Consider the following 23524-nt stretch of genomic DNA (forward strand, 5'->3'; position numbering starts at 1 on the left):
GAGACAGTTTGCATTTTTGAGACCACAACAGTCTTTGTCTCTTAGAGTCATATTGGACTCAAGACATTAACTCTGTTCCTCTCTCCATAGATGCTGCCAGACTTTCTTCCAACCATTTGTTTCAGATTTCCAGCATTGGCAGTATTTTACTTTTTTAATAACATTATTGTTAGACTTGGTAAACCATTATCAAGGTTTGATTTGATTCTGTGTACAATTATCAGAAATGTTATAATTGGGTTTGAGGAGTTTAGGTAATGAAAACTCCACTGCTGTAAGGGTGATTTACTCTCCTATTTATGTTTTCTAGATATGATATGATCTAGTATTCATTATTAAACTACAGACAGAATATCTGCTTTGTGACGTGTATATTTACCCCATTGCCAAATGTAGGCAGCTGTAATACTTTTCTTTGGATCTAAGTGCAATATATACTGTCCACAGGACTTGAATCTAATGAAATTGAGGATGCTCTGCGATAATATTGATATTGATTTCTAACTGTGCACTTGTGAATTCAGCATCAGTAGTTTTTCAGATTACGTTTTGTCCTGGAATTGTTTTGAGTTTGAAACACTATGGGCTCAATTTGTTCCCTGCCAGGAAGAAGATCCTGAAGCCCATTTTATAGGGATAAGGAAAGCAGGCAAGGCATGTGACAAGAGGACAACCTGCTGCTACTCATTGCTAACAGTTAAAATCTTTGTTCTCAACCGGGACATTCCTTGATTCTGTGTTCCTCGCAGACATTCATGCTTGCAGAATGCAGACTTGGCCAGAGAATTGGGAACCTATCGCCAACCTGCATTCCCCTAATGTACGACTTTTTCTGGAAAATGTGGAACTTCTCTTACTAATGAGGTGTTTACAACAGTGAGAGCAAGGAGAAGGGGGAATTATCCAAATTTTCTCGCCTGGAGAAAAGTCTTACTTGCAGCCAGCCTATATTTTGGATGTTTGCTGCACATCATTTTCTGAGTATAAATTTGTTTTAAAAAATCACACTGTATCTAATGGTCTTATTAGATGAGGCCATCATCAGTTACTCGGTCAGAAAGCTATCATAAATTCAATTTACTTCTAAACAATCATCAATCACAACACAAAGATAAATAAATGGAAATGATTGCTTATTCCTATAATCCTCTCCTGGTCTATTTTGCATTTGTTCTGTTGCTCCTCTTCTTTCTATAAACTTTCATCTTGTTCTCCTGCTTCTTGCTTAATCTGCTAGTTTTTCAACAGTTTGCAATCCTGATGAATCTTTTCTTCATGGTTTGCAGTCATTGATCTTCTGCATTCCACATATGGACAGAATATCTGCTTTGTGACATGTACATTTACCCCATTGCCAAATGTAGGCAGCTGTAATTTCTTAGATCCAAAGAAAAGAAAATACAGCTGCCTACATTTGGCAATGGGGTAAATGTACATGTCACAAAGCAGATATTCTGTCTTATGTGAAATGCAGAAGATCAACAGACACATTTCAAGCTTCCTTATGTGTTCTCATGAACATTGACAACTTCCACACAAAAAAAATGCACTATTTAGTTTTAGCAGTTTGGTTGTTATGATCATTTGCTTTTGAGGATCAATTTCACAGCCCGTGTGTATCTGATTTGGAGGTGCTGGTGTTAGACTGGGGTGGACATAGTTAATTATCACACAACACTAGGTTATAGTTCAACAAGTTTATTTGGAGACACTAGCTTTCGAAGCGCTGCTTCTTCATCTGTGCAGTGTGCTAATTTATAGTAGAAGCAGGAGTGTGGTATTGATCAAAACAGTAGAACTATATGCCTAATCATTCTTTATTGTTTGAACATTAAAATGCATTATCAAGGTTCATTCTCAGTTCATCCACTGTTGTCTAGACCAGAGGAACATTTGATACACTTTATGTGTTTCAGAGTCCAGGATCCCATTTTTGAACGGATCTGCACGTTAGGGCTTTGGTTCCTGTTGTTACACCTACTGCACTTTCTCTGAGTGATCAAGGAGTTTCACTTCACTTTCCCCTGGAGATAGAGTCATAGAGATATACAACATGGAAACAGACCCTTCGGTCCAACCCGTCCATGCCGACCAGATATCCCAACCCAATCTAGTCCACCTGCCAGCATCCGGCCCATATCCCTCCAAACTCTTCCTAATCATATACCCATCCAAAAACCTCTTAAATGTTGCAATTGTACCAGCCTCCACCACTTCCTCTGGCAGCTCATTCCATACATGTACCACTCTCTGTGTGAAAAAGTTGCCCCGTAGGTCTCTTTTATATATTTCCTCTCTTACCGTAAACCTATGCCCTCTAGTTCTGGACTCCCCCACCCAAGGGAAAAGACTGCCTATTTACAAAATCATGCCCCTCATAATTTTGTAAACCTCTATAAGGTCACCCTCAGCCTCCGACGCTCCAGGGAAAACAGCCCCAGCCTGTTCAGCCTCTCCCTATAGCTCAAATCCTCTGACCCTGGCAACATCCTTGTAAATTTTTTCTGAACCCTTTCAAGTTTCACAACAACTTTCCCTTACATTAAGTGTATAAGTCTGCTAAGATTTGCTTTCCCAAAATGCAGCATGTCGCATTTATCTGAATTAAACTCCATCTGCCACTTCTCAGCCCATTGGCCCATCTGGTCAAGATCCTGGTGTAATCTGAGGTAACCCTCTTCGCTGTCGACTACACATCCAATTTTGATGTCATCTGCAAACTTACTAACTGTATTTCTTATGCTTGCATCCAAATCATTTATGTAAATGACAAAAAGTAGGGGACCCAGCACCGATCTTTGTGGCAGTCCACTGATCATAGGCCTCCAGTCTGAAAAATAACCCTCCACCACCACACTCTGTCTTCTACCTTTGAGCCAGTTCTGTATCCAAATGGCTAGTTCACACTGTATCCATGAGATCTAACCTTGCTAATCAGTCTCCCATGGGGAACCTTACTGAAGTCCATATAGATCACATCTACCGCTCTGCTCTCATCAATCCTCTTTGTTACTTCCTCAAAACACTCAATCAAGTTTGTGAGACATGAATTCCCACACACAAAACCATGTTGGCTATCCCTAATCAGTCCTTGCCTTTCTAAATGCATGTACATCCTGTCCCTCAGGATTCCCTCCAGCAACTTGCCCACCACCGAGGTCAGGCTCACTGGTCTATAATTCCCTGGCTTGTCCTTACCACCCTTCTTAAACAGTGGCACCAGTTAGCCAACCTCCACTCTTCCAGCACCTCACCTGTGACTATCGATGATACAAATATCTCAGCAAGAGGCCCAGCAATCACTTCTCTAGCTTCCCACAGAGTTCTAGAGTACACCTGATCAGGTCCTGGGGATTTATCCACCTTTACCTGTTTCACGAAATCCAGCATTTCCTCCTCTATAATATGGACATTTTGCAAGGTGTCACCATCCAATTCCCTACAGTCTATATCTTACATATCCTTTTCCACAGCAAATACTGATGCAAAATACTCGTTTAGTATCTCCCCCATTTTCTGCAGCTCCTCCTTCTTGTACAGGTCACTTCTACCCCGAAAGAGATTCCAATCTTAATACAAATTCAATATAACAGCCAGGGCAATGGCTTCACTAAAAAAAGCTGGTTATATTGTTTAGTACTGGATGAATAACCAAAAGGAACTTGGCATGGAGGGTATGGAATCTTCAGGGATTACAAGTCCCAGGGTGGAGGGTGAATGGGACATAGAAACACAGACCTATGGAGGCATCTTGCCTGGTCCCAGAAGCCCGCCTTGATCCCTCAACATGAACACAGGGTTGGTGGTGCTGTTTCCGGGGGGGGGGGAAACGAGGTTGGAAAGGAAATGGTTGGGAACCAATAAGCCCCAAGCACCATCCCTCTCGACGCCCTTATCCCGGGTATTGTCTCTTAGGGTCACTGTTTAATTTGCTGGAATCCATTTTCCTTATACTATTTTGAGAATGGTGTCTTAAAACAAGCATGAGGCTCCTGACTTAGTAAAGCACCCAACCATACCTGTGGAAACCTCAGTCCTTCCTAATCCAATTTTGCATTTGCTGTTGTGCTTCATTTGGATATTTTGTGACATACTCTGAACATACATACAAACATATAGATTATGATCAGGAGAAGATTATTTGGCTCCTAAAGCCTGCTCCATCAATAAGATCATGACTGATTTGATTGTGATCTCAACTCCATATTTCCACCTTGCCCAGTAACATTTGAGCCCCTTGTTAGTCAAGGTGGACATTTTCCTACTTTATACTTTATCTGTAAAAAATTTGTTAACTACGTAACCTTACTTAACTGCTTAAATACACAATCTATTTACATCCTTTTGCAGACTCCTCACGTCCTCTTCACAACCTATTTTCTTATCTATTTTAGTTCATCAAGTAATTTAGTAACCATACACTCAGTCCTTTCATCCAGAACATTGATATGAATTGGATATAGGTGAGGCCCAGCAATAATTCCTATGGCCAACCATTGCGCATTTAAGCTTACTCTCTGTTTCCTGTTTGCTAACCAATCCTCTACACATACTTATACATTACTCCCTGCACAAAATCTTAGAACTTGAAATGGATGGTATGGAAACAAGTGAAATAAGTAAAGGTCAAAGCATAAAACGGGACCCCCAAAGTACCAGAACTAAACCTTTTGTTTAGCCTCAGTGCATGATAAGAAAGCAACTTTGGTTTTTAGATTACTTACAGTGTGGAAACAGGCCCTTTGGCCCAACAAGTCCACACCGACCCTATGAAGAGCAACCCACCCAGACCCATTCCCCTACATTTACCCCTTCACCTAACACTATGGGCAATTTACCATGGCCAATTCACCCTACCTGCACATCTTTGGACTGTGGGAGGAAACCGGAGCACCCGGAGGAAACCCACGCAGACACGGGGAGAATGTGCAAACTCCACACAGACAGTTGCCCGAGGCGAGAATTGAACCCAGGTCTCTGGCGCTGTGTGGCAGCAGTGCTAACCACTGTGTCACCGTGTCGCCCAACCAGGGAACGAACCAGGAAAGAAAGTATACACCCGGAGTTTTAGCAGTTTGTTAAATGCAAAATGCAATTTATTGCCAAAGAAAATCTTCCCTTTCAGCAACAATTTTTAAAGTAACACAATTGTTTACATGCTCAGGTTAAACAGGTTGCTATCAACTAAGTGCAAACTCATTCATTGCTATGAATTAAGTCTGCCATTCTTCAGCTATTTTTAAAGTTCATAATCTAGTCAGTGCCTCTCTGATGTGAGGATAAATTCTTCACATTTCCAGAGCATGCAATGCACTTATTCCTTGTGCTATAATTATCTCAGAAGAGTAGTGTGATGAGACACAGGCCAATGTCAAATTCTCACACCAAGGGCGTGAATGATACCCATTGAAATTATACATTGGGAACATTTTATATGCAGGAGCTGCAGCAGCAAACTAAAGAACATGCAAACCATTTGAAACAGAAACTCAGCCTTCCACAATCTCACAAATACCCTGGAGCGTATTGGAAAATGGTATGTATTAATCCAAACAATTGTATCCGCCAGTGTAGTCTGGTAATCCCTAGGTGCACACTGACAGACTTAATTTTCTTATGATATAACTGGACTGAGCACAGATGGCAGAGTTGCTTGTTTCTTAGACTATTTTCTAAATGGGGAAAGACTTCAGAAATCTAAACGACAAAGAAACACAGGAGTCCTAGAGCAGAATTCTCTTCAGGTGACATGCAGGTTTAATTTTGAACCCCGTATCTAAGGAAAGATGTGATGGCATTGGAGACAGTTGAGCAAGATCGTGGGGGTGAAGGGCTTGTCAAAGAGGAGCTGTTGAGGATTCTAGTTCCATACTCGATGGGGTTTTGAAGGATGAGGGGGGATCTGACTGAAGCTTACAGAATACTGAGAGGCCCAGAGACAGTGGATGTGGAGATGATGTTTCCACTAATAGAAGAGAAACTAGGATCTGAGCAAACACCCTCAGAATGAAAGGATGACCCTTTACAACTGAGATATAGAATGATATAGAATCCCGACAGTGACCATTTGGCCCGACAAATCTGCATTCCACCATCTGAAGAGCATCCCACCCAGATCCATTCCTCTCCCTTACACCCCCACCATGGCCAATGCACCTAATCTAAACATCGTTGGACACTAAGCTGTACAAAACTCTGGGGTATTGCATACAGTTCTGGCCACTGCATTATCGGAAGGATGTTGAAGCTTTGGAAAGGGTTCAGAGGAGATTTACTAGGATGTTGCCTGGTATGGAGGGAAGATCTTATGAAGAAAGGGTGAGGGACTTGAGGCTGTTTTCGTTAGAGAGAAGAACGTTGAGAGGTGACTTAATTGAGACATATAAGATAACCAGAGAGTTAGATAGGGTGGACAGTTAAAGCCTTTTTCCCCGGATGGTGATGGCTAGCACGAGGGGACATAGCTTTAAATTGAGGGGTGGCAGATATAGGACAGATATCAGAGGTAGCTTCTCTACTCAGAGATTAGTAGGGGCGTAGAACGGCTTGCCTGCAACAGTAGTAGACTTGCCAACTTTAAGAGCATTTAAATGGTCATTGGATAGACATATGGATGAAAATGGAATAGTGTAGGTTAAATGGGTTTCAAATTGGTTTCACAGATTGGCGCAACATTGAGGGTCAAAGGCCTGTAATGTGCTGAAATGTTCTATGTTCTATGGGCAATAAACATGGCCAATCCACCTAACTTTGGACTGTGGAAGGAAACCAGAGCACCCAGCAGAAACTCATGCAGACAAGGGGAAACTGTGCAAACTCCACACAGTCACCCAATGGTGGAATCGAACCTGGGTCCCTGGCGCTGTGAGGCAGCAGTGTTAACCACTGAGCCACCATGCCATCCCATCTGAGATAAGGAGGAATTTCTTCAGCCAGACAGTGGTTAATCTATGGAACTCATTGCTAGTCATCAAATGTATTTAAGACAGGATTGTGAGGGTTGAGAAACGTATCAGCCATGATCAATTGGTGCAGTAGTCTCAATGGGCCAATTGGTCTCATTCTGCTCCTTTATCTATAGTCAATATGCTACACTAGTACAAACCCAACAACACTTATTCACCCCTCCAAGTCACTACCATTCAGACTTTTTCTGATTTTCAAAAGGCTTTTCCACATGATTCTAAAATCAGATTCCATTTCAGTTGTGGTGAAAGTAGTTTCTAATTCACAGTACAATTTTTTCTAATACCCTTCTCATGTTATTTGCTTTCAAGTTTCAGCAGTGAACCTGGACACCAGCAAATAGAATGAAGCGTTGTAATTCGTACATAGGACATGCTATTATGGTAATTGCTTTGAATCCATATTAGTTTTGTTCAAGTTTTTTGATGTGGTAGGTATTGTCCAATATTGGAAGAAATTTCATTGCAAGTACTGCAGGGATATACTGGAGAATTCTGAAAGTTGTAACAGCTGTTCTTTCAATAATTATTTCTGATTATGGAGAAGAGAATTGTATATATACTAAATTTATACACATCTTTGTGTAAGGATTTCTAAAATGCAAGTGGAAATTCAATTTACCTGTTATATTGTCCTAATTGTTGGACCGTCTGGGCGGCACGGTGGCACAGTGGTTAGCACTGCTGCCTCGCAGCGCTGGAGACCCGGGTTCAATTCCCGCCTCAGGCGACTGACTGTGTGGAGTTTGCACACTCTCCCAGTGTCTGCGTGGGTTTCCTCCGGGTGCTCCGGTTTCCTCCCACAGTCCAAAGATGTGCAGGTCAGGTGAATTGGCCATGTTAAATTGTCCGTAGTGTTAGGTAAGGGGTAAATGTAGGGGTATGGGTGGGTTGCGCTTCGGCGGGTCGGTGTGGACTTGTTGGGCCGAAGGGCCTGTTTCCACACTGTAAAGTAATCTAATCTAATCTAATCTAAAAAAAATGTAATCTAAGATATTTGTTTCTTCCTCTGTTTTGCATCCAATGTCTTCTTTTCCAGGTCGATGATAAGTTTATTTGTTGATGGGAAGCTTTCGACAAGTTGTTTGCTTGAACAACTGCTGTTTAGTTACTCTAATTCAACAGTCTAATGAATATTCAGTTACACAGGACACTATCATCCTTTGGATCCTAGTGTCATTCATCTATTTATGGAGGACAATGTCTCGATTTGTGTTGGTAGCAACAGGGAATTGCTGTCAAGTGCACACCTTCAGAAAATCACTAATACAACATCATACAATCGAAAGAAGGTCTATAACAAAGACTACAATATAGAATCTATTGCTATTGTAATTTTAGAGATTTTTAAACCTCATTAAATTTAATCAAGGCTTTCCAAACCAAGGAAATGTCATTCGAATGGCTAATGGGAAACGACTGGGCAGCTGAACTTCTAAATTTCTCTTTGAAGAGAGTTTGCCATGGACAGGCTGAACTGGGCTGTAATATTCGATGTTCCGAAATCAGTTTGATGGCACACATTAAAGCCAACTTCAAATATGACGTACACCTTACAGAGTACACCATGTAACTAGCAGTTTTCTTGAAGGTAACTGGATTAGATCTCTTCCCTTCAGAAGAAATAGCTGGTTTAATTGGTATTTCAAAGCTTGTGGCAACACTATATATTGAAGCTGTCAGAATTTTAGAGCTAGGGCCAATTTATTATTCCTTCTAATTCTAACCTTTGCAATATTATTTGCCACAAAATTGCCGCTATTATTAATTGTTCAGCTAATTTTATAAGATTGATGCCAATGTTCCTGTAAAACATTCATAGTACTTCCCAGCATAACCTACAGGTTCAAATAAACAGATTTAGGCATATGTGACAAACAACTGGCTGCCAGATCTGACGGGACCAAATTTTATGAAAAGAGCCTCTAAGATCATTCTGGGAAGAAAGACAATCCTCAGTTACCTTTGACCATCAGCAACTGTTTCTTAAACCTTTCTCCACTGATTTTCTACCTTAAATTTAGCAATATGACAAGAACATGTTTTCATTAAGATAGGGATCATCAATTTAATTGTTTTCAACAAATGTCCTTTCCAACAAGTATTCATTCTCCTCAGCTCCCATTCTAGCCCAAAACCCTCACCGTACCTGTTGATCTTCTATTGCCTCACATGCCATCTCTGAGCTTATCTTTTCCATCAGATCCTGTAACCCCTCCTCCATATATTTCTTACCATCTGATTTCCCATCCTAGCCCTGACACTACCTGCCATTATAAATGGCTTTCCCTATTTAGCCACTGGGCAACTCCCTTCCAAAAATGCAATAGTCACCCCTTTACCTTTAAAAATACCACCTACTGCCCTTCAACTTTTTTTTGCCTATTTAAACTCGTTGATGGTCTTGCCTCTCTCTAAATATTTATCCTCAAGTACTACAGCTCCTCCAACTGAGTTCTTCATCTTTCTGTCTGTAATCGCCTGTGCATATGTCCGAACTTCGCCATCAGACTCCTCGGCTATATACTCTGTATTTCTTTCCCCAAGACCTTTGCCTCAAAAACTCTGGGCCAGACTTTTGTCCCAGAACAAACAAGGTGATAATGGGAATTAGGAAACCTGACACCATGAAAGCTTTGACTACAAAAGTTAATTTCATCTAATTTGCTGACTTTGTATGGCCTTTGCATGCTTTGGGAGGGCCTTGGATCACGATAACTTAGGCAGCACTTCGGAGGTTGGGATTGTCTTTGTGACCCCTATGGAGAATTTGAATGTCCTCCTCATTGGCCATTTCCAATTGCAGTTCTGGATTTTGGAAGCCCCAAAACTACTTAGCAATAACACTGCCCACAGGTATCAGTTAAGCTATTGTGCAAAAGCCTGTGTTGCAGACAAGTAATTTCAGTGGGGTAGTAGGGCATATAGAATCAGAGAATCATACAGTACAGAAGTGGCCCTTCAGCCCACTAAGTCCACACTGACAAAAACTTTCTAAATATACACTAGTCCACATAGCGGTACATGGCCCATAACCTTGAATGTTACAATGTTTCAAGTGTTCACTCGAGCACGTTTTAAAGGTTGTGAGGTTTTCCACCTCAACTATCCTGCCAGATAGCACATTTCAAATTCGCATCACCCCTTTGGATGGAAACATTTTTCTTCAAATCTACTCCAAATCTCCTAACTTTTACCTTAAAATGACATCACTTTGTTATTGGTCCTTCAACGAAGGGGAAGATCTGCTTCCTATCCATTCTGTTTATGTCCCTCTTTATCTTATATAACTCAATCAAGTCCTCTTTAATTACTCTGCGCTCTAAGGAAAACAACCCAAACTTATCCAATCTGTCTTCATAGCTAAACTGCTTCATCCCAGGCAGCATACTGGTGAATCTCTCTGCACCCCATCCAGTGCAGTCACATTCTTCCTATAATGTAGTGATCAGAACTGCACACAGTACTCCTACTGTGGCCTAACCAAAGTGCTTACAACTTCAGCATAACCTTCCTGCTTTTATAATCTATCGCACCAACTGAAAGGCAAATGTCCCTTATTCCTCCTTAACTACAGTGGAAACCATTTTTAGGACCCTGACTGGGCTGTCCTCGGAGGGAACCATTTTTTTAGCTGAGTTGTTTTCTAACTGAAGTTGTTTATGAGAATTCTTTTGCTGACTTTGCTGCTGTCTCTTCTCACCCACTGATACGTTTCTCTCTCTCTCTCTCTCTCTCTATATGGGAGCTCTGTTAGAACCACGCCACTGTTTATCAACTACTAATTTCTGCAAACTGTGCTACGTGACCACCTAATGTTAGACTGCCTAATGTTGCTAGACATGCAATGTTCTGTAATTAACGGTCAGTCATTTGTAATTCTAGATAATCTGTGAAACCCTGTACCTTGGCGGAGAGGTCACGGTCCAGTCATGCTGAGTGGTCACTACTCCCTTCCCATGATATCATGAATAAACGTGTCAATTACTCAAGGCCTGCATATGAAATTTAATTAGCGAGAAACAGAAAACTGCTACAACTACCCTATTAACTTGTTCTGCCCCCTTCAGAGATCTGTGGAAAAGCACCCCAAGATTCCCCTGTTCTTATGCAGTTCCTCGTGTTCTGCCATTCATTGTGTACTCCCTTACTTGTTCATCTTCGAAAGTACTAGGAGAAAGTGAGGACTGCAGATGCTGAAGTAGGGCTCATGCCCGAAACGTCGATTCTCCTGCTCCTTGGATGCTGCCTGACCTGCTGCGCTTTTCCAGCAACACATTTTCAGCATCTTCGAAAGTACATCATCTTCCAAGTAACAGTGTTAAATTCTATTTGTCATTGATCAACTCATCTGACCAATCCATCTGTATTCTTTTATCTTAATGTAAGACCTTCTTTCTTACTGTCAACCACCTGGCCAATCTGCAAACTTACTTACCTAACCACCGTCCCCCTCCACATTTTCTTTTAAATTCTTTATGTAGAATACAGTGGGCTACATACCCATTTACTTGGTGATTTTTATGTTTAAGTCAAATGTCATGGATCTTGCTAGTGAATTTTCAACTGCTCCGTCCACTCCTCACGTGAGAGGCTTTAGTACAGATATAGACCAATGGTGGCATGCTTCTGAATTTTGCAAGCTAGGGACACAAATTTTTGCATCCCTGGAGAAGGTGAGGATGGTGTCAAGAAGGGCAAATAATTGAGTGAGAGGCACTCACCCCCTTCTCATCAATTAATGCTGGGTGAGATAGTCTATTGGTGACCTTGATTGTTTAGCAAAAAGAGCCTTAAGTTGTCAATTAACAGGTACTCCAAGGGCTCAGATCACCAACAGCCCAATTAAAAGCAGACAGGGCAACTGGCCAGTATGGGACTGGGGCCTCCAGCTGCCCTAATCTGGTGGCAATCAATCAAAGGGGTGGCTGCTGAAAAACACCACACAGCCTCTGCCTCCTCTCCTCCTCTTCCATTGACCCCACTCTGTAAGACCCAAAATAAAAATGACTCACCCTCTTGTCATTAGATCACCCGACGACGAGATCCCCAGCCAGGATTTCTAGGACCCAGACACTGCTGTACCTTTGTTCCTGAACCGAAACTTAAATGTTGAGACTCACAATTCACCAAGGAGCTTTCTGGCCAGCTGATTGGAGATCCATTCAGAAAGCTTTCCCATTGCAGAGGCAGAGAGTCAGTTGCCACTAAATCCAGCTGCTTTGACACTTAGGTTGCAAAATGGAAAATCTCTGACTTATTCTTCAGGGGTGCCTGTGCAGATACTCCAACCCCATCCCTCATGATGTCATTCACACATTATTAGCATAAAACTGTTAATTTGGCTCATTTTCTTTGAAAACATAGATGCAATTTTTTCTTATGTACTGGTAAGGATTTTGAAACTGAACTACACATTCTGAATAAAATTCACTATTCATCCATGTATCACCAAAACAGTCAACTATATTGCAACTGCTTAAGGTGTGAAGCATTACAAAAATGATTGTACATAATGTAGAGGGTTTCATGTGTTGAGGGATCTGCAGTCTCTTATAGAAATCTGTAACTTGATTTATGCATTTCACACAAGAAAGCAATATTGACAGTCTGGACTTTAAACGCTTCTGATATATGTTTTGCATTAGACAACAGAATGACCTCCGTAGTCCTCGTTCCTTAAGAATGGTTTAGGTTTACTCGGATCCCTTTCTTGCAGAGGGTTCTGCTTTCTGGTAGGATACATGGCAAAATTTTTCACTGGGGTTGAAATCCCAAACATCAGTGGCAAGTCCACTTCTACTGGTTGGGCTTGCCTCACCAGCACTGAACGGTCTACAGTCCAAATAGCTTCAGGTGGGAAGTTCTCCCTTCCCTAGGCTGAAATCCCACTTTAGGGATTTGCAGGAGTAGGTTGAGGAGGGGTGGAGGATGGTGGTGAGGGGATGAGGAGAACAGGGTAGAAATCACACTTTGGGAGGGGTTCACATGAATACATCAATGAGCCCAGCAACCTCTTGGGCACCAAGGCTCAAGGCTTTTTTAACAAGGTAATTGCAGCAACTGTGGGAGAAGGCCCTTGACTGTTCGGTATTTAAAGGCATCAGTTTGCCCTCGAGCAAGCGATCTGCCCAAAACCTTCCATACCAATGGTAAAATTGCAGTACACATCAGGAACAGCATGATGCATGGACTTCCTACCTGCAATCCTGTAAATATCAAGCCATAGGTATGAATGCCCTTAACAGCGGCTACTCCAGTCATCCAATCACTAGAGCAAAGCACTGTGGTTTTAACTCTGGTTTAATGACCTGATTTATTAATTCCTATATATGCAGAATAATGCATTGATTTGTGATCATGACTGACAAAAGTACACAACCCACTGAACCCTCTTAATTTCCCACGATCCATTTCACAAAGTCTTAATCATAATGTACGTTTGCTGTAGCACTTAATTGTTTCAAATGTGGTTCAAATTTGAAGGCTTGGTGGTTTCATCTAACATCTATCTTCATTCCCAATTACTATAATAGTACTGTAATAGAGACTCTACTTGGGATGTTAGTAGCAAGCAGTCTTCCAGTTTCTTTTATGCAACTTTAGCAGTAGAGAAAAACAAGAGGGAAGAAAGAATGATGTATTGCGTTTCTCCCACTTGCTAAATCGAGTGTTAAAACTACATGTTTACAATGAGCACCTTTTCTGCTTTCTTTCTTTCTTTTATAAGTTACTTTGCAGAGTTTCTCTGTCCCTCTCTGAAAGATTTTAAAAAAAAGTTTGAGTCTGCTTCTCAGCTCCACTCTTTGATTCACACTTTCTTTCTAGATTCTAAGGTTTCCTATACTTCTTCTTCAATACTCTACCTGAAAGTAGGTCCAATACACAATGTCACAATCTTCAGCATAGGTAGGGTAAGGATGGAGGTCCTAAATCCACCTCAGCCGGAATAGAAATCAAACCCCACACTGTTCACATTAGTTTGATCCACACCAGACAATTCACTAAGAGGCCACTTGCTCCCCAGTGGAGTCTGAGTAATTGCAGCAATGTGGACTTTTACCTCCATGCTGTAGACCGGAGCCAAGACTAGTGATGGTACAGAGCTGGAAATGTGTTGCTGGAAAAGCGCAGCAGGTCAGGCAGCATCCAGGGAACAGGAGAATCGACGTTTCGGGCATAAGCCCTTCTTCAGCATGCCTGGATGCTGCCTGACCTGCTGCGCTTTTCCAGCAACACATTTCCAGCTCTGATCTCCAGCATCTGCAGACCTCACTTTCTCCTTAGTGATGGTACAGGTTCCAATTTTCTTTCCATTCATATTTAACCAACATTCTTCCTTTCTCTCATTCTTATTTCTTGCAACTGGTACATGTTGGAAGAATTTACAAATTGATATTCAACCTGTTTGGCTGGGTTATGAATGCATTTTCCTTGACCATCACATCCTGGTGTCATGAATTTGGAGCTTAGAGGGTGGGATATTACCACTGAACCACACGTCCTCCTTTCTAATGATGCCATTGTGTGACTAGAAAGGCTTCAGACTAACTGCAACTCATCCAGCCAACAAATTAGTGAAGTTTCTTCATACAGTTTTGATACATATTTCTTGAGGATTCATCTCTCAGCTACTGTAGGTACAAACACTTGGGAGGATAGCCTTGCAAACAATCAATTATTGAAACAGATTTGGATTTTCAGCTTAAAAACTCAACAAAGAACTCTTATTCTATAATGTACAAGCCCCATCCTTAATAGTGCTAATGTGGATGTGAAACTTACTTGTGCCAAGCAGGAGAAGAGCTTTCATGCACAGGAACTCCTCATAAGTCAACTGGAGGCGTACAAATTCTATGCTGATACTTTGCATCCCTTGACATAGCTCATACATAGCTGATTGTTGCATCCGCTGTCTGTTTAAAAACAAAATTAGATGTTGCTAATTAGACTGGAGTTTATCACACATGCTGGTTGACATTAAAATATATTCTATACACTCAAACTCACATTAATCCAAACTGACCAGATGTACTAAGAAACATTTAGAAGTAAAAACACATGAATGCTGAGTAAAAGCAGAACTACTGTGAAAGTTGGTTTTATCGTGAATTCAGATACATTTATGATTCTATGACTCTATAAATTTGAACATATTTTGCATTTTCTGGAGTCCACCTAATATACTTTCAAAATTACATTTATTGATACCCCTTTCTTAGTCTTTCCACAACAAATACCTTCAGTGGCAGACAAGATTGATGGAGGACTTGTTCTTCAAACTCTGTACCACTGGAATCTGCACAGGAATGAAACAGGCACAAACCCTGATCCTGAAAATCGTTGTAACATGCTGACTGGAATTTCAATGTATCACTTTCTGAAAGCTTTTTTTAATTGCACCTTATGAAGGAATATGTTAATTTGTATTCCTATACATGTGAATATTGTGTAAATCAAAATTAGTTGTTCTCAATGCCCTTGAAAGGTTTGATAAAAGGAAGAATTCATAATTAAATTCTAAATAGTGTCTTTTGGCTGATTAATCTAATCAACATATGCAAATTCAATTTAGGATAATCATTAAGTTGTTACCCCTTGTAATACGCAGATATCATTAATTAAATTAATAATTTTGTGTTTTGCATTTTTAAGTGAAATTATGAAATAGCCAACAGCTCTCCAATCCGAACAGGAACTGAGGCAGATGTAGACACTGTTGGGAGTGCAGTCAGTATTCAATAAGAACTCATTGAGGTGGCTAGACTTGAAGGTAAGATGGACACACTCACCAGGGATATTCTTACAGGGTCCAGCAAACAGGGGATGGGGAAGGAAGTGTGGAAAAGGACCAGAACAGGGTAAGTCCATGTGGAGGTAGTCTGCTGTATTGAGAGAGAAGCCCTCCATGGACAATAGGTTGCTTGACAGGTCTGCAACCAAGTCGCCAAGGTACACCTGGCATCTTCACTATGTGACATGGGCAATATCAGCAATACCACTGGTGATGGGAGGTGGCTTTTAAATGACCACGGATCAGACAATAATTGCCTCAAATGGGTCAAGGGTAGGTCACTTCCTGCCACCTATCACATGTTGGTAAAATAGCAGTAGTGATATGCAGGTAACTGGCATACTGCTGCTTGACATACCAGCTGATTTTGTGCTTCCCTCTCCAACCACGAATTTATAAGCCTGCTCCTGGGTGGAGAGTAAGCTTCTGGGTATGGGTCACTGATCAGCCAGAATCTCATTGGATGGTGGAACAGACCCCAGAGATCTAATGGACTATCCACATTTCTCTGTTTTTAGAATTTCATGGTAGGCCTCATTTTTACATCTGGTATACTTCACGTTCTTTATTGTTCTAGCTTCTTCATTGGTTTCTTCCATGTTCAGGATTTGGGAACTTATGGTCGAGGAGTCCCTGCTCTTCTTACCCCAGTTGATCCTAACAGGGGCAGAGGGAGGCTCCAGTATGTAAAACATTGCAAACTTTTGACCTTAGGCTGGCACAATGTAGTCCTAAGTCTTGCTTAATTTCTAGTCCTCCTGGCATATTGTAGTCTCAAACACTGAGGATTTTCAGTCCTTTTATATCTATTACTGTAACAAATTTATCATTCAAATGTTGTAAGGCTAGGTGCAATGTTGGACAGGATTCTCCTGCAGGCTTTTGGAACACTGATGTTCAAACCAAATGTAGAGCAAGCTTGCTGGGAGCCCGACTGGAGTCGCCAGTTCTCTAGAGCAGCTACACAGTTTTCAACCTCCATACTCTTCATCTACAGGCTATTCCCATTACAGGACAGACAACCCACTGAGAGGTAGGCACTGCTGAGATAGGTCCAATACCTCTAGGGTTCCTCAACATGCTGGCACCCACTGAAGTGTAAAAATAAATAATGATTTTCAATGGAAAATGCAAAAGACTCCCCAGAGGCAAAAAACCCCACCCTTCGGATTGTTTAGGCCTCATTCTACCCTTGATGCCTGTGAACTCTCTTTGGGAGAGCAAACCTAAGGCTCTGATGGCAGTTCAAATGACCGCAGGAGGGCCTCCTCCATTAGGTTGACTGTTTCTGTATACATTAGGAAGCTGTTTCATCACAATGTCAATGAGTCCAGAAAATAATCTTAATTGGAACTCCTATTCTGTCAATCATCACCACATTCCTGCCCACCTGGAAAAACTTTCCTGGCAATGGACACACAACAGGGAGATGCCCCAGTACACCTACCCTATATTCCACCCCTCCCCCCAATCTCCAAGTTCGCTGGGTCCATTGACATTGTTTCACCCTCTTCACAGATGCTGCCTGACCTGCTGAGTCCTTCCAGCCCATATTCTGTTTTAATTGTAAGGGTGGTATTTTTGAAGGATCAATAACATTGTGAAAAAATATTTTTCTCCAACTTCACTTTATTTTCACAGAGTGCAACTGAGGTCAGTGACATATTATTAAATATGTTCTTATTATTTTTCACTCATTCAATTTTAGTCTGGATAAACAAGCACCTCATCACTCAAACATATACCCTAACTCTTAACAAATAAAGGAAAAATAAAATGATTGATCGTTCTAGCCCATGTAACACACCGTGAGAAATCAGAAACACTGTATAAATACAGATAAACTCAACATTATGTAAATAACCAAGTTTTGGAACACTGCCAAAGTTAAGCAAATCTGAACCTTTTTTTCTTAAAGCAACATAGTAAACTGTCCAACAATTCAGTTATATGTTCTGAGAAATCTCATGCTGAGGATCCAAACTCTAAGGATGAAACAATATGTTGTAGATGGCTTCAGATCTGATGATGGACAATTAATGTTACAGTTCTTCACTGAGCAGGGCTAAACTTTTCCTCATCAAATTTATGCTGTATCATTTAAAGTTTTACTTTGTATGGATCAGATGACCGCATTCTTTCACAGAACTGACATAAATATAGTTAGTGCCCTCACACCACATTGACTCTCCAATTACTTTGAAGTGCAGCAAGTGGTCATTATACATAGCTTTGCACACAGAGTGAATTGTAGAAAGAAAGCATTAACAGTTAATTTGCTCTGGTTTTTGAGTGAGGGGGCCAAAATTCATTATGTGCCCGCACCACCGGAATTGGACAGCAGGCAAAATTCATGCTTCCCTTTATATACTCTGATGTTATATGTTCTGGAGCATGCCTGTCATTTCTGGGCAAATCTTTACATCCTATTTGAATGCTGATGTGCATTTACAATTATGTAGTCCTCTCACATCACTCCTAAGTCCAAGAAACTTTGGAAAATTATGAGTAGCATGTCTATAATTCCACTTTCTTCAATAGCCTTGGATGCATCTTATCCAGTCGAAGTGCCTAATCAACTTGAAGTACAGACAGTCTATTCAATACCTTTCAGCCACCTCTTCTTTCACATTAACTTGGGTAGCAATTTTCTTCTCTTGATAAAGGCAGATACAAAGTATGAAATGACTCTGGTCATGTCTATTGCCTCCATGTGTAAATGTTTCTGTTTGTAGTCGCTCATTAGTTCCTTAGTGCATGCCCATTCATCTATAATTATTTTCTAATTGGGTTCTTCAATAGTTTTTAAAGAAGCCAATGCTTGTATTAATAGACAATAGGTGTAGGAGTAGGCCATTCGGCCCTTTGAGCCAGCACCACCATTCATTATGATCATGGCTGATCATCCACAATCAGTATTCTCTTCCTGCCATATCCCCATAACCCTTGATTCCACTATCTTTAAAAGCTCCATCCATCTCTTTCTTGAAAGTATCCAGAGACTTGGCTTCCACTGCCTTCTGAGGCAGAGCATTCCATATATCCACCACTCTCTGGGTGAAGACGTTTCTCCTCAACTCTGTTCTAAATGGCCTACTCCTTATTTTTAAACTGTGTCCTCTGGTTCTGGACTCACCCATCAGCGGAAACATGCTTCTCGTCTCCAGAGTTCCAATCTTTTAGTAATTTTATACTTCTCAATCAGATTCCCTCTCATCCTTCTAAATTCAAGTGTATACAAGCCCAGTGGCTCCAATCCTTCAACATATGATAGTCCTGCCATTCTGGGAATTGACCTTGTGAACCTATGTTGCACTCCTCTTTGCTCCTATATGCAATTTCTCTTGTTATCAAGGCCAGCTTTAATAAAATTAGCTTTCTTCACTGCCTGCTGTACCTGCATGCTTGCTTTCATTGACTGATGTATAAGCACACCTCGATCTTGTTGTACTTCCCCTTTACCTAACTTGACTCCATTTAGATAGTAATCTGCCTTCCTGTTCTTGCCAGCAAAGTGGATAACCACACATTTATCCACATTAAACTGCAGCTGCCATATGCATCCGTCCACTCACCAAGCCTGTCCAAGTCACCCTGTATTCTCATATCATCCTCCTCACATTTCACCCTGCCACCCAGCCTTGTGTCATCAGCAAATTTGCTAATATTACTTTTAATACCTTCATCTATATCAATAACGTATATTGTAAACAGCTGCGCTCCCAGCACCGAGCCTTGTGGTAGTCCACTGGTTACCACCTGCCGTTCTGAAAGAGACCTGTTTATCATTATTCTTTGCTTCCTGTCAGCCAGCCAATTTTCAATCCAAGTCAGTATTTTACCCCCAATACCATGTGCCCTAATTTTGCTCACTAATCTCCTAGGTGGGACTTTATCAAAGGTTTTCTTTTTAGCAGAGACATTGAAAAGAAAGTCAGCATGTATTTATCACTGGGACCATAGCCTTGGTGGACTGGGTGCAGACTCACTGCTAAATTGGCATATATTGTACCCATTACACTATATTCCAATTTCTATCCCTAAATGTTTCATAATATAGCCGAGGAACATAAGAGCACAAAGAAATGTCATTTTTAATAAAATTACCAAGTTAGCCTTTTCAGCACTTGTTCACCCACTGTACAATTCTAACTATATTACCGTGCAGTAATTTATTCGTCTTACTTGCCTTTCAGCTGGAAATTTACAACTCAATAGTATGGTATCATTAATAAAAGTGATGGATGATATTCATCACAGCACTGATGTGTCACACAGTGAAGTCAAGCATTCCATGAGGGATATTTGTGTGCATGTTAAACCAAGATACTGTTCATCACCACTGTTGATGTCACAATCAGAAGTCACCAATCCAGTTCAGAAACTCAATAAAATATCAGTGCATGATGAGAAGCTGTTGTATCTGTATCAAAAACTACAGAACTACCGTGAACAGAGGCAAAAAGAGAATCATCCAATAGACTCTATGATGCCAAATTGTCAATGAGGCATGTAGTTATGAATGAGAAGTTGAAACAAGTTCACACTCATTAAGCTTTCCATGAACTGTGACACAAATTAGCAAGGAGATTACTGATCTAAGATTATAAGGGTTTGACTTTGGTTGCCTTTTTGAAAAAGTACAAAATATTTGTTGTTTCATCCTTGATGGGAAAAGCTCAATTAACTGGGGTAGTTGAACCTGAAGAGATGGAAGAACAGGGATATTTAAGCCTTCCTGATGATGGACTTTTGCCCGAAATGTTGATTTTCCTGCTTCTCGGATGCTGCCTGACCTGCTGTGCTTTTCCAGCACCACTCTAATCTTGACATGTTTTAGCTTGTGTTGCAGAATAAATTACTTTAAACCAGAGCTGTGAGTCAACATCAATATGTAGCTGCTTGGACTAGATGTATGACTTTGATTTTCCTGGAAATCTCTGGATTTTTAAAAAAAAATACGTAAGTGTTTTAAATTTTTACTGCATTCTCACCCATTCCTGCTTGTGACAAGGTTGATAGTGTACTGAGAGAAAGAATAGTTGTGTGAGCACCTATGTGAGGACCATATCTTGTGTCTCTTGGGGGTAATCTTGGGAAGTGTCTATACTTCCTTTGCTGGCTGCCTGGAAGAATGTCCAATTTGGATGGATGCTAGGGTGAGCATCTTCATTAAATGGTATGGTGCAAATTGTTGTCAAAATATTTGTGCAACACTTATGATGTTGCTGAGAAAAGTGTTGTGCTACTACTACTGAGGAGTACATGAAGGAAAGTGTTGAACAGTGTCATCTCTGCTGAATGTTGGCTTTTTGAAGAGGTTCTTTGGGAGCTGGAGGGATGTCCTCTTGGCAGGTGACTTCATGCAACTTCCAGCAGGGATGAAAAGCCAGCTTTAGCTCTTAAGCCAATCTTAGGTTAATCCTTCTTGGGGCTTCAGCTGAGGTAATTGGTGCAGATTCTTTTGGCTCTTGTCAAATTGCTGTAAATAAGATGCAGCCCTGAAGATTCAATTGGTTTCTGTAGGAAAGAAAGGCTAAGTATCTAGAAGTAAAGTGATAAAAATGAAGAGAGTGAATCTCTCTCTGTTGTATGAAATGTTAGAAGCTCATCTATTAGTGACGCGCAGTGGTGTAAGAATGGATTAGAGAACTTAAGAGTTGGAGACAAAAGCTAAAATGTGCATGTGAACGGTCACATTTGGATTGTGAACTTCCTGTTATTTGCTCTACAGCTCCCTTGGGTTGGCATTCTCTCTCCTGCTGATTTATGAATTGGACCATATTCCTTGATTCTTGACATTCAATTTACTTTTTCATTATTTCCCACAAAATTACTGCATCTTTCATTTTGCTCCCCACAAGTGAATTGGAATCTTTTCCCACATTAAAGACACTGTGCAATTACCATTTGTTGATTTTACTTTTTCATTGTACTCCGAGATCATTTTCTATTTCTCTGCTGGCCTCTGGATTAATGCACTTTTCAAATGCTCCTTGGATCAATCTCCACAAAACCACAATCATTTAGCATAACCTCTGTTGTGTGCTGGCCAATTCTACAATTCAAATAGCTACATGATTCAAAAAACCCATCCCCAGCCACCAATCCTTTAGCATCGCCACTGTTCCTCTTCTAGCCTTTCAATTACAATAGGACTATGGAGATTTTACCTTCTACTCCTCCTCTTTACGATGCAAAATTGGTTGCTGTCATCACTCTCGCTAAATCCATATGACTGTTACTTCTTGTTTCATCCATCAAGTTAGAACGTTTGTTAGAGGACAGGTATCTCCTCTCTTATCAACTCTGACCCTAAAGTTGCCTTCTTGCCATGCCCAGATATTTATTGCTAATCAATTCAATAATTCATGCAGCACTTGTTAACAATAATTTCTATTTTTGTATAGCTATTTTAATATAATTAAATTTCCCAAGTTATTTGACATTAACATAATAAAGCAAAATTTGACACCACACCTCATGAGGGAATAATCAGTCAGGTTAAAGTTCAGTCAAAGAGGCATGCTTTAAAGAGACATGGACAGGGAATTCTGGAACTTGGGGATCTACAACTGAAGGCATAGCGACTAATGGTCAAGTAATTAGAATCAAAGGTGCATAAGAAACCAGAATTGGATAAGCACAAATATTGTAGAAGATTGTGGGGCTGGAGGACATTACAGATGACTATGACTATGGAAGTCAGAGTCATACAGGTGGAAACTGACCCTGCAATCTAACTAGCCCATGTTGACCATGTTCCCAAACTAAACTATTGCCACCTGCCTGCGTTTGGCCTTGAAGCCTCCAAACCTTTCCAATTCATGTACTTATCCAAAGAGATTTGAAAGCAAAGAAGAGAATTTTAAAACCATGATGTTGCTTGACCAGGAGCCAATGTAGGACTAAGCACAGGAGTTTGAGTTAAGATATGAACAGCAAAGTTTTGGATGACCTCAAATTTACTCTGATGTGGGAGACCTGCCAAAAGTATATGGAATGCTCAAGTCTAAAGGTATCCAAAGTACGAATGAGGGTTTTGGTCGCAGATGAGCTGGGGCACAAGTGAAGTCGGGTCATGTTCCAAGATGGAGATAGGTGATGTTAGTGATTGCATAAATATATGGTCCAGAGCTTACCTTGGATTTAAACATGACAATAATTTTGTGAACAATCTGGTTTAGTTTCAGCCAGCTGACAAGGAAAGAAATGGAGTCGGGAGCTTGGAGTGGAGTTTAGAGTCGGAACAAAAATAATAGCTTAAGACTTCTCACTTATAATTGAATAAAAGCTTTGCTCAGATAAGCAGTCTGATAATTCAGTAGACAACGATGCATATGGCTTCTCAATCAGCTTCCAGCCAGAAACTATAAAATGTACAAACAAAAACAACTAAGTGACAAAGAATGCATCTTTGGAGCAGGATCTGAATGAATAAGATAAACATTATACTACTATACATCATCCAGTTAAACTAGTCATATAATGCACAAATTACAATTGCATTAAGTGTAAATGTTCATTTAAAAATCAATTATAAATGAATAATTAATACAGCCTGGTAATTCTTTTGCTATATAAATGTCCAAAATCAAGCAATTGAACATTTGATGATGAAAATTGTACACTGCAAATCCCAACGCCACTCGATAAAATGTTTAGGCAGCATTCTGTATCAGGTAATTTCCCATAGTTTCTGCTCACATCACATCTCTTGCCAACTGACTGAAACAGGAGGGGATCATGTAGTAATTCATGGAAT

At 40.6% G+C, this 23524-nt stretch overlaps 1 protein-coding gene and 1 long non-coding RNA gene across 5 annotated transcripts in view; one reads left to right on the forward strand and one right to left on the reverse strand.

The window, feature by feature from the left end:
* The window catches only part of nr3c2 (nuclear receptor subfamily 3, group C, member 2), a 326244-nt gene that overhangs the window by 19177 nt on the left and 283543 nt on the right, over nucleotides 1–23524 (reverse strand). For all 4 annotated transcript variants that reach the window (XM_043699476.1, XM_043699486.1, XM_043699456.1 and 1 more), the window contains exon 7: nucleotides 14751–14881. In XM_043699476.1, the coding sequence (XP_043555411.1) occupies nucleotides 14751–14881 (131 nt within the window). The remainder of the gene's footprint in view (nucleotides 1–14750; nucleotides 14882–23524) is intronic.
* LOC122554445 overlaps nucleotides 5303–23524 on the forward strand; it is a 36513-nt gene continuing 18291 nt past the window's right edge. The window contains exons 1-2 of the long non-coding RNA XR_006313000.1: nucleotides 5303–5536; nucleotides 7278–7349. This is a non-coding gene — a long non-coding RNA (uncharacterized LOC122554445). The remainder of the gene's footprint in view (nucleotides 5537–7277; nucleotides 7350–23524) is intronic.

This window comes from Chiloscyllium plagiosum, chromosome 1 (assembly GCF_004010195.1).
Source record: "Chiloscyllium plagiosum isolate BGI_BamShark_2017 chromosome 1, ASM401019v2, whole genome shotgun sequence".
NCBI lineage: Eukaryota > Metazoa > Chordata > Chondrichthyes > Orectolobiformes > Hemiscylliidae > Chiloscyllium > Chiloscyllium plagiosum.